Here is an 11,686-nt window from a genome sequence, read left to right as displayed (position 1 = left end):
GACGGATACGTTTAACAAAAAACTATACTGTCAGGGCAGCACAGTGGCGCAGTGGTTAGCACTGCTGCCTACGGCGCTGAGGATCTGGGAACTCGGCTGGTCGGCTGCAGAGCATCGGGGGAGTGGCCTCAGGCAATGTCCTGAGGCCGTCGATACGCCGCGCGGCGTACTCTGAGTGTATGCTACTTTGGAGGGGGCGGAACATTGCAAACGCGGCGCTGCCCCCGATTCAGTCATGAACGGAGATTCTCCGGCCGATTGCCGAACCCGGGGCGGGATTCTCCTACCCCCCGCCGGGTCGGAGAATCGACGGGGGCTGGCGTGAATCCTGCCCCCGCCGGTTGCCGAATTCTCCGGGACCGGATATTCGGCGGGGGTGGGAATCGCGCCGTGCCGGTTGCCGCCCCCGGCGATTCTCAGGCCCGCGATGGGCCAAAGTCCCGCTGCTGGAATGCCTGTCCCATCGACGAGAATTAAACCACCTTTCTTACCGGCGGGACAAGGCGGCGCGGGCGGGCTCCGGGGTCCTGGGGGGGCGCGGGGCGATCTGGCCCCGGGGGGTGCCCCCATGGTGGCCTGGCCCGTGATCGGGGCCCACCGATCCGCGGGCGGGCCTGTGCCGTGGGGGTACTCTTTTCCTTCCGCCTTCGCCACGGTCTCCACTATGGCGGAGGCGGAAGGGACCCCCCTAACTGCGCATGCGCGGGGATGCCGTGAGCGGCCGCTGACGCTCCCGCGCATGCGCTGCACGGCAAAGTCATTTCCGCGCCAGCTGGCGGGGCACCAAAGGCCTTTCCCGCCAACTGGCGGGGCAGAAATCAGTCCGGCGCGGGCCTAGCTCCTCAAGGTGAGGGCTCGGCCCCTCAAGATGCGGAAAATTCCGCACCTTTGGGGTGGCGTGATGCCGGACTGATTCGTGCCGTTTTTGGCGCCGGTCGGTGGACATTGCGCCGATTGCGGAGAATCCCGCCCCGATTTCAGTGTCAGCGACCGGAGAATCCCACCCAGGAGCTCCTACTATCTCTTGGTTACCACAGTAGGATTAGAAAGCTGAGTCATTCTGCTCGGGAAGTTAGTAGACTCTGAGGTGATTTTTCTTGTTAGACCTTTAAAATAATGAAAGGTTAGCCAATCCCAGGATTGACACAGAGGGAATTTGGTGTAAAATAGATTAGGGTGGATGACAGGATGAGAGTATAATATTTGTAAGCATAGAATTGGTTTAATTGCCAGAAGGAAAAAAAGCATCGATCTAGGTCAGTGTTCTTCAAAATTCTTTTCCCCGGCTCCCACTTTCGTCAACCGGCCGACCTCCGCGACCCACACGACGCACCTGCGAGTCGCGACCCGCACTTTGAAAATCCCTGATCTAGGTTAATTGCTAGTGGGAATGTTTTCTCCATGGAGAATTGGTGATTATGGGACCTACTTGTTTGTGTATCAGAGAGGGAGATGTAACGGACAGCACGGTAGCACAAGTGGATAGCATTGTGGCTTCACAGCGCCAGGGTCCCAGGTTCGATTCCCCGTTGGGTCTGCACGTTCTCCCCGTGTCTGCGTGGGTTTCCTCCGGGTGCCCCGGTTTCCTCCCACAGTCCAAAGACATGCAGGCTAGGTGGATTGGCCATGATAAATTACCCTTAGTGACCAAAAAAAGGTGAGGAGGGGTTGTTGGGTTTGGGGGTGTGGTGGAGGTGGGGGTTTAGGTGGGTCGGTGCAGACTCGATGGGCCAAGTGGCCTCCTTCTGCACTGTATGTTCTATATTCTTCTGTTACTGACCTACTTTCCCTGACTTTTATTTAACCCCATCTGATCACTGAAGCAACCATAACAATCAGACAACAATATCTCATTTTACGAGGATCCCATTTAGTGGGACAAAATCATTCCCATGCCTGGATGTGCAGTGTAGGAGGTTGAGATGAATTTGTTACTCCGCCTGTAAAATTCCTTCACTGAAGCCAGATACAGCTCTCTCATATGCTGTGATCTCTTCGCACCTATCTGTCGAGCTTCTGTTGTGTGCCTTGCTGTGGCAGTTGTTCAGCTGCAGTTAAGATTGGCAATGACTCTTCTATCGTGGTTTTGTTTTCATTGAACTGTAAATCTTTCTTTCAGTGTGTGTGGGTATTTGTAAGTCAAGATGCAAGGTTAGACTACAACAGCGACTGATTCGTCAACCAAAGTGTGAACAAAAACACAGGATGAACGCTTTTCCGTGTATACCAAGGCATGACAATCTTGCCAATCAATCGGTAACAGAATGGCATTATCTCAGTGTGTGGGCTTACCCAGGGCAACAATTCAGGCTGCAGGTCCCCTGTAGATAGAACTACACACACTGCTGCTCATGCAGAGGATCAGAGTAAAGTCCAGTATCCATAGATACAGATGTCGGATAAACATGCACCTGTTGAAACATGTTCCCCAACAGTTGCAATCACGGGATGGATTAGTCAGCCCTTCAGAGTTTGCAGAGAGTCTCAAAGTCTCGGTCGGACCCCATCTTCATGAGCCAGCCGTGAAACAGCAGAGCCCAGCTTCCTCCAGTTGTTCAGGATGTCACAGGCAGTATAAGGCACAGGAAACATGAATTGTAAGTAGATCTCTGGGGATGCCTAGGTTAGACATTTGCACAAAATGAAATGTCATGCATCTAATGTTTGTATTACGTAAACTTCTAAATTACGCGTGGGCTTCAAATCACCGATGTAATGTTTTCCAAGTTTCTGGGAATTGATTTGATACAAGTCCTTGACATGGTACTGTTGCATCGACCAAAATACTTGTTGGAAATGATTGAACTCTGATTTAGAGTTCCAACCTAACCATACAGGTAGTATATTGGTCACGTAACTGGACTGTGATCCAGATATTTGGGCTAATGATCTGGAGACATGGAGTTCAAATCCACCACATCCATCCCTGACCAGGAACTTGAGGGACCTGCTCAATATCAGCAGGTGTATGAGGCTCTGAGACTTGCTCCATCATTTTTCACTCTGCTCACTGTGCAAAACCCTTGCTTCGGATAGGCACATGCCCAGGATCCAGAGTTTTTAGTGGATCTTTCCACTTACCCACATCATACATTATCGATTCACTGGCATGTTCACATCCTTAAATGCCCAGAATACAGAAGACTTGTAGGGTAATAAGCTTGCTACCCTGTCCCAATTATCCTTTAGGGAGAAGAGAATATAGTGGTAGTGGACAGAACTGGAAAATGCGGGTGTGGAATATCTACATCAGCAGAGATGTGTTGAATGGCCTATGTGCTGTAGGCTCTACGTTGTGAAGGGATATACTGAATTGATGAAATTAGTGACGAATACGAAAATAAGTGATTCCTTTCCACAAAATACACATTGTTCTACCATCTCAACGGTGTCTTTAGAATTCTGTAATCAACACCAAGTCGGCTTTGCAGCTTTTGTTTGGTTGATTTGCGTGCTGTTCCTTTCCCCAGTGTTGTTGCCTGTGCTTTACATTTGGAGCCTACTGTATTCTTCGAGGTGTGACGTCAGTGACCCATGTACAAAAGCATTAAACAATACGTTATTCTGCACCAGCATACCAGATGGTAAGTACAATTCTGGCAAATAAAATAATTTTCCGAAATTGAGCTGTACCTATAATGAATTAGGTACAAAATAAACTTCATTTTTCAAAGCCTAATTCTACAAAATTCATTAATGTAACATCAAGGTAAACTGGAGATTGCAATGACCGAATATTACAAATGAGTTTTTAAAAATTGGATAGAAATATGTACGACGCAAGCTAATTGTAATATGATTATTTCAAATTTCACAATTTCTTTCGCTAAATGTTTTTTTTTAAATTCATTGGGATGTGGGCATCGATAGGCTGAGCCAGCATTTATTGCCCATACCTAATTGCCCCTGAACTGAGTGGTTTGCTCGGCCATTTCAGAGGGGCATTTAAGAATCAACCACATTGCTCTGGGTTGGGAGTCACACGAAGGCCAGACCAGGTAAGGACGGCAGATTTCCTTCTCGAAAGGACATTATGAAATGAAAAAAATGAAAGTCGCTTATTGTCACAAATAGACTTCAAATGAAGTTACTGTGAAAAGCCCCAAGTCGCCACATTCCGGCGCCTGTTCGGGTGGCTGGTACGGGAATTGAACTAGATGTGCTTTTACAACAATCGCTGATAGCTAACATGGTCAACGTTACTAAGACTAGTTTTATATTCCAGATTTGTTCATTGAATTTAAATTCTGGGATTTGAACCCATATCCCCAGAGCATTAGGTTGGGTCTCTGGATTTTCTAACCCTGTGATGATATCACTATGCCACCATCACATTTGTTAATGTCCCTAGCTTGTCACCAGATGCACCCTACAACTCAGGAATGGTTACTATCCATCAGCCCCTTCAATGAATTGAGTTTCAACAGTGGGTCTTTGAAACCTACTGTCTCATTGTTAAAGTGCATACCGTAAATATCTCTTCTGGGCACTAACCACAAGTTAAGTTACTTCTAAAATCTTTTGTCTTTCAGCTTCATTATATCCCCCCAAATTAAAACTCATCATTTTCAAGCTGTCGAGTGGGATTGGGACTATCAACAACACGGTGTTCAACAGTTCAAGCCTGTTCTCTGTTACGGAGTTGGCAATAGTCAGCAGTAACATTAGACGCATTGAGCAAGGAGCATTCAATTCTTTCATCAGCCTGGCTGTCCTGAAACTAGATGGTAATAGACTTACAACAATTAATGCCTCTTGGTTTTCCAAACCTGAAAACCTGGCCAAGCTTTCCTTGATCAGAAACCACATTTTGGCAATTGAAGGGGATGCTCTGCCCCATTTCTCCAATCTGGTCGAACTTGATCTCTCTCAAAATAGGATTTGCATGATAGCTGACCATAGTTTCAAGGGAAATTTGAAGCTGTCCGTCCTTAATCTTTCCAACAATGAGTTGACTTTCCTGAGGCCAGAAGCTTTTGGAGGACCAAAGCCCCAGAAGATCAGCCTTCACTCCAATCGTTGGCGCTGCTCCTGTGAACTTGCAGATTTGGCATCTTATCTGAGAGGTAACCTGTTTTAATCAACTCTTGCTGAGTTAGAAGAACTTGCTGACTCTAAGGAATTGGGAATGTTTTGGTGTTTTTTTAACCCTGAAAGCGACTTATGATTTGTTGGGTTGAGTAACAACGACGTGCCGTTATGTGATTAACGTATGACCTATGTATGATTAGACATTCATTAGAACTCTCTCCTGCCCTTCCCAAGTACCTTAATTCGGCTCCCTCAATCCTCATTGTGTTGTTTTGTTCTAGAGGCTTTCAAACACTAACTTGATTGACCCGTCACCTTTCCTATTGTTTCTCCCCAACTCCAGAACTCAAGGCATGTGAAAGGCATAATTCATCAGGATTTTAGTATTAATGTTGCGTTAGTATTCATTGGAGATTGAAGTGATAGAATGTTACAAATGAGTTGAGAAATCAGATTGAAATATGTATCATGCAAGCTGGTCATTCTATTGAAGACTAGAAATTTGAACTGTAGTCACTCACAGTTTGCTTCTACCATGCGCACATCCAGAGATATTGAAGTTTAAGTTGGCCGAGGAGTTTATAAAACCCTGCATTGAGTCAAAATGTTGATCGAGGTCAATAGATTATTCCTATCTGAATAATTCTGCAATTAATATTTCCAGATCTCATGGATGAATCTGTGTTGGAGAATGGTAATTTTGTTACTTGCAATGACCCACCCAATTTGAAGGGAATTCCTGTCTGGAACGTAACTGATTTTCATTGCCCAGTAACTACTTGCACAACCTGGCCTGACCAGCATACAGCACCTCCGATACTACTCCCAACACTATTGGGGCTGCTGGGTATGTTACATCAGATCTTTATTGTACATATTGTTAGGAAAATAAAGGTAGTTTTAAGGGATTAATATTTGTATTAGTAAACATTAGAAATAAGGTGGAGATTTAAGTGGGCTTAATTTAATGCTTCTATACCTAGAAGGGTAAAATCTATAGTTAGATTCATGCTGGACAAAGATGTTTGTATGTGTGGGGGGTTGGTTTCAATTCCAGCGGTGATTCTATTGTGCTTACAGAGGGCTACGGTGTGAAAAGTAAATAAGCCAGCAGTGGTTGCTTAGCAGCTGGGGCCATATAAGATAAAGAAGCATGACATTTTAGTTTAGTTGATTTGGTTGCAGTTGGAGATGGGTAGTGAGAGAGAAGGCAGCTCTCACAAGCTCTGCTAGAAGCAGTTAGTTTTAGAAGGCTAAAAAGGGAACATCTCTCAACCTTGCTAGAAGAAAAGCCATACTATTGAGTAATGGTTATGTTAAGTCTGAATTACTTGCAGATTTTCCTTTTTCATTTTCTTTTCCGGAGTTATGACTATTTTAGTTCTGCTAAGATATCAATACAAACATATAAATTAGGAACAGGAGTAGGCCACTCGGCCCCTCAAGCCTGCCCCGCCATTCAATAGGATTATGGCTAATCTGATAGTAACCTCAACCCCACGTTCCTGCCTGTCCCTGACAGCTTTTCATCCCCTTGTTAATCAAGAATCTATGTAGCTCTGCCGTAAGATTCTGCTTCTGCTGTCTTTTGAGGAAGAGAGTTCGAGAGATTCTCAACCCTCTGAGAAAAAAAAATCTCCTCATCTGTTTTAAATGAATGACCCCTTATTTTCAAACAGTGACCCCCAGTTTTAGATTCTCCAACAAGAGGAAACATCCGCTCCACATCCAGCCTGTCAATAATCTTCAGGATCTTAAAGGTTTTGATAAGTTGCCTCTTCTCTAGTGGCTACAGACCTAACCTCGCCAACTTTCCCTTATAAGACAACCCTCCCATTCCTGGTATTAGTCTAGTAAACCTTCTCTGAACTGCTTCTGAAGCAGGGCTGTTAAACCCACCAGTCAACTCTGAGCTGTTCACCTTCACCTTCCTCATTAATGAAGCGTAACTGTGTTTCTTTATAGGTCTGCTCTTCCTGCTCTTGTTGCTGGTTTTCTTGCTGGTGAAAAGGAAACAGGAGAAGGAGCAGGTAACACCAGGCAGTCAAGAAACCATTGTACAGGAGAAGGGCCCTCAACAGGAAGCTACAGAAGAGAATCTATCAAAATGCCAGTCGAAGTCGAATACGGAGGTAGAAGCAATCAATTCTATGTTGGGTTTTGCTGTGAACACAGCAACGTTTGTACCAGTGGCTGCCTTGGGGATTCAACAGAAAGGCGAGCACGCTCTTAAAACATCAGCTGAATTAATAAAGTGTGATCAAGCAATCCCAAACACCACAAACGTGCCAATGTGTCCGTCACTTTCTGAAGATTGGGAGGGTGTAACAAACAGGAGCATCCCAAATGTAGGAAGTAACCAGGAAATGAGGAAAGATGATGGCACCCCACCACGAGGAAGCTCTGACCCATCGCTAACAGCCTTGGATGAACAACCGACGACCGCTCCGCATTCCAAATCGGCAAACAATTCAAAAGCATTGGACAAGCCCTTCTTCCAGAACCTGGGGGGTTCTGATGTATTGAAGCAGGATCGAACTGGAAATAGCAAACCTGTTGGAATGATCGTGCCATTGTCCAAACTAATGAGTGGCAATGACTCGATTTGTACAAGCACAAATTCTGATGAGAACTTGTCTTCAGTGGTGGGCGGTAGGCACGATATATCAAGGCGTCTACTAAGAGCAGAAAAATTAAACCAAGGTCAAGATGACAACCAACATAATTCCAGCACTGACTTAATGAACAGTCTGATTGAAGGACAACACAGCAAGGAGAGTGTGACGACAAAGAAAGAGGGAAGCCAAGAAAACATTGCACGTATCAAGAATGACGTCATGGGTGACCAAGCAGCAGACCCAAGGCTGACAATTGATGAGAATAAAGACATCTCTGGAGAAAGTAACCTGACTTTGTGGATGAGGGGAGACGTGTCAACAACCAGGAGGGTGAGAAAAGGACATCTTGGCCATGAGGCTGCCCTTTTTCCAGGCACAAGGTGTGATTCTGCCATCCTGGCCTCACCAAACAGTGAAAGAACCATGGGGACAAGCTCCCCAATAAAAGAGGAGCCACTTTGGAGCAGTGAATGCGGATATGTTAGCCTTTTGCATGAAATTGTAGAGAATCAAGGGCGTCGCACCCGAGAGAGATGGAAGCAAACCCACAGACACAAAGTAACGCACAAAGAGTAATCGCTCTCAGAACAATGGTTTGAGATGGTCACCAATTCCCTGAGCCTAGTGTAGTTAAGTGGTGAAGTTGCCTTCTGGTGTCCAGTTACACGATGGGTAATCTTAAATACCCAGATAGCTTCACGAGACTTGGTGTTGTAGTTTAAAAATCAGTAGCTTTAGTGTGACTATCATTCTGTTGTTTCAATTCATTTGTTAGTGAGCATTTTTGTGCTGAATTGACGAAAGACATTAAAAGAAAGGTAGACCTACATTATTGGAAACCAGACTTGTTAAATATTCAACCATTGTGAGACAATTAAAGAATGAGTAATTCGTAGATATGTTGGGAAGATTGGCACTGTAATCTGGAACATAAATATTTTATAACTTTTGTAATTATAAACACATTATTGACATTAAGTCAGATTCTTAAAATGCCGTGAGAATTGTAAGATTCTCTTACAAAATGTTAAAAAAAGGTCACATGACTTGTTTAACCTTGGCTGTAGGAATGAATAGGCTCGATTCAAAATGTCTCAACTTACACGACAGACAACTATGTTAACCAATTATTGGTTGACATTTAGGCTAACTCAAGATAAGAGGTATAGCTGAAGAAAAACCGTTGTCTTAAAGATTGAGACGTAACTAGCTTTAAAAGAACAATGGGCGGGCAGCATGTGGCGCAATGGTTAGCACTGGGACTGGCGCTGAGGACCCGGGTTCGAATCCCGGCCCTGGGTCACTGTCCGTGTGGAGTTTACACATTCTCCCCATGTCTGCGTGGGTTTCACCCCCACAACCCAAAGATATGCAGGGTAGGTGGATTGGCCATGCTAAATTGCCGCTTAATTGGAAAAAAATAATTGGGTACTCTAAAGTTTTAAAAAAACAATGGGCTTATTTCATTATTGACAAATTATAGACCAATTGGTTATTTTCCAATAATTGATTAAAGATGCTTTCAACATCTTTAAGGTATAAAGAAAGGAGGCGGGATTCTCCAAGCTGAAATCCGGCTCGATGCCGATCCCGCGGTTATCCGGTCCCTGGAAAATCGTCGCGAATTGCACGTGCGGACTACGCGTAGGGGGCCATTGACAGAGCCCCCCCCCGCGATGCAGCGAGTGCAGCTGGCCAAGTTCCCCACAGTGTGGTTCTCTCATGGTCCCACCCGTCGGGAATTCGGCATGGCGGCTGCAGACTGAGTCCTGGTGAGGGGCGGGGGGGAACCTTCACTGGGGGGGGGCCTCACAGACGCCCAGGTTATCGATCGGGGTCACCGATCTGCGGGGCGCGCGATCTCGGGGGGGGGGGGGGGGCTATCTTCTTGGTGCCTGTCCACGGTGTGGGTCCGGCATGTTGCCCAGGACGGCCGCCGCCGTGCGCATGTGCGGACCCCTGACCGGAAGTGCAGGGGCCTGTAATGGCAGCCAGAGCTGTGAGGAGCGCTCCGGGGTCCTGCTTGCCCCCTCCAGGTAGGACAATCACTCTGGTCTTTCTTCAGGAAAGTCCAGAGTGATTCGCCTGCGTTTTCACGCTGGAGTGGGGACATAGCCCCATTATTGGAGAATCCCGCCCAGGGTTCTCAAGAAGCAATGTTAATGTAGAGACATGTTTACGAGAGGTGTTGAGGGTGCTGGTTTTGCATGTATTCCACATTACCGGAGCCTTCTCTGCACGTCCTCGTCTGAGAAGGGTGATGATATGTCTGTTCAATGGTTAAAGTTAAGCTTTCTCTTCTTACTGTTACTTACTGCTGATTACTGTTAATTGGCACTTTGATTTTTATCTTTCCAACTTGTTACTTTTTTAATAGCTAATAAACTTTCTGAATTCACCATTGTAAGTGTTCTTTCTTGCCTTGTGGTGACGTCTCTACGACCTGATTTGATTTACAATTGGGGAGTTGTTTATTATTCGTTCGTGGGACATGGGCATCGCAGGCTGTGACTGCATTTATTGCCCCTGAGGGGGCAGTGAAGAATCAACTCCAGTTAAGAATCAAACAAAGAACAAAGAAAAGTACAGCACAGGAACAGGCCCTTCGGCCCTCCAAGCCCGTGCCGACCATGCTGCCCGACTAAACTACAATCTTCTACACTTCCTGGGTCCGTATCCCTCTATTCCCATCCTATTCATATATTTGTCAAGATGCCCCTTAAATGTCACTATCATAGTCAACCACGTTGCTGTGGGTCTGGAGTCACATGTAGGCCAGACCAGGTAAGGACAACAGAGTTCCTTCCCTAAAGCACATTAGTGGTGGCATGGTGGCTCAGTGGTTAGCGCTGCTGCCTCACGCCGCCAACTTCGATCCCGGCCCTGGATCACTGTCCGTGTTGCGTTTGCACATTCTCCCTGTATCTGCATGGGTCTCACCCCCACAACCCTAAGATGTGCAGTGTGGGTGGATTGGCAACGCTAAATTGCCTCTTTATTGAAAAAAAAAAGAATTGGGTACTGTAAATTTATTTTTTTAAATACATTCGTAAACCAGCTGAATTTTTACGACAATCGACAATGGTTTCATGTTCATAATTAGACTTCAAATTCCAGATTTTTATTGAATTCAAATTTCACCATCTGCAGTGGCAGGATTTTGGAACTTGGGTCCCCAGAGCATTACTCAGAATCTCTGGTTTACTAATGTCCAGTGACAATACCACTACCCCACCGCTTCCCCTCGTTATTGCAAACAAGTGAACTCCATAAATCTTAGTTCAAATAAATCATAGATGTAACATTAGCGTGGGTTAGGGTACAGGCAGCAGAATTTTGGATGAGCTCATACGATCCAATGCAGTGGTGACCGACCATTAAAATGCTGCCGATGGAGTTGTTTCCTTATTCTTCAACAATCACATAAATAAATTAATCTTTCAAAATGTCAGAATGGTTCAGATTTTGTGGTGGTAATGCTGGTGAAACTGCCATCATTGCTCCACTGAAGCTGACGACAACCTCAAGAATCTGCACGTCCGCAAAGAACACAGAAATCCAGAAGTTGCCATTACTGATTCTCTGGAGGGTGCGCTGTTGAGGCACCCCAAATAGTCGGCAAGGGTAATCTGTAGATGTACAGGAACATCCACTCTTGTGCTGTAATTCTGCTGTAACAATCCTAGAAAAGTTTCACCTTGCGTGTAACTGGGTTTTTAATGGCATACTAACTTCATAATTACTGCTAAAAAAAAAACCCTCACCAGCCCTGAAAAGCTTGTTATATTTGCAGAATGTCAAATTCTTCCATTATGAAATTGAAAAATACACATTTTAATTTTAACTTGTGTCTAAATCCGATCGCAATCATTTATTTCCCTATCAGAATGTTAAAATCTAAAGGATGAAACGCTTTTGACTTCCTTGTTTGCCAATCTTTATGTCATCCGCAAACTTATTGATCCTACCCCCCACATAGTCATCTGTGTCATTTATATAAATGATGAATAATGGGGGACCCAGCACAGATCCCTGTG

The 11,686-nt window shown here is 45.3% G+C and overlaps 1 protein-coding gene across 1 annotated transcript; it reads left to right on the top strand.

The window, feature by feature from the left end:
- The first annotated feature begins 2,457 nt into the window (after positions 1–2,457).
- Positions 2,458–10,052, top strand: LOC140399268 (uncharacterized). Its single transcript, XM_072488724.1, has 5 exons — positions 2,458–2,597; positions 3,471–3,584; positions 4,533–5,066; positions 5,696–5,878; positions 6,997–10,052. Exons 1-5 carry the CDS (start codon positions 2,591–2,593, stop codon positions 8,223–8,225), a joined length of 2,067 nt encoding a protein of 688 aa, XP_072344825.1. The 5' UTR covers positions 2,458–2,590; the 3' UTR covers positions 8,226–10,052.
- The last annotated feature ends 1,634 nt before the right edge of the window (positions 10,053–11,686 follow it).

Source organism: Scyliorhinus torazame, chromosome 22, assembly GCF_047496885.1.
Source record: "Scyliorhinus torazame isolate Kashiwa2021f chromosome 22, sScyTor2.1, whole genome shotgun sequence".
Classification (NCBI taxonomy): Eukaryota; Metazoa; Chordata; class Chondrichthyes; order Carcharhiniformes; family Scyliorhinidae; genus Scyliorhinus; species Scyliorhinus torazame.
This window is presented reverse-complemented; position numbering and strand designations above follow the sequence as displayed.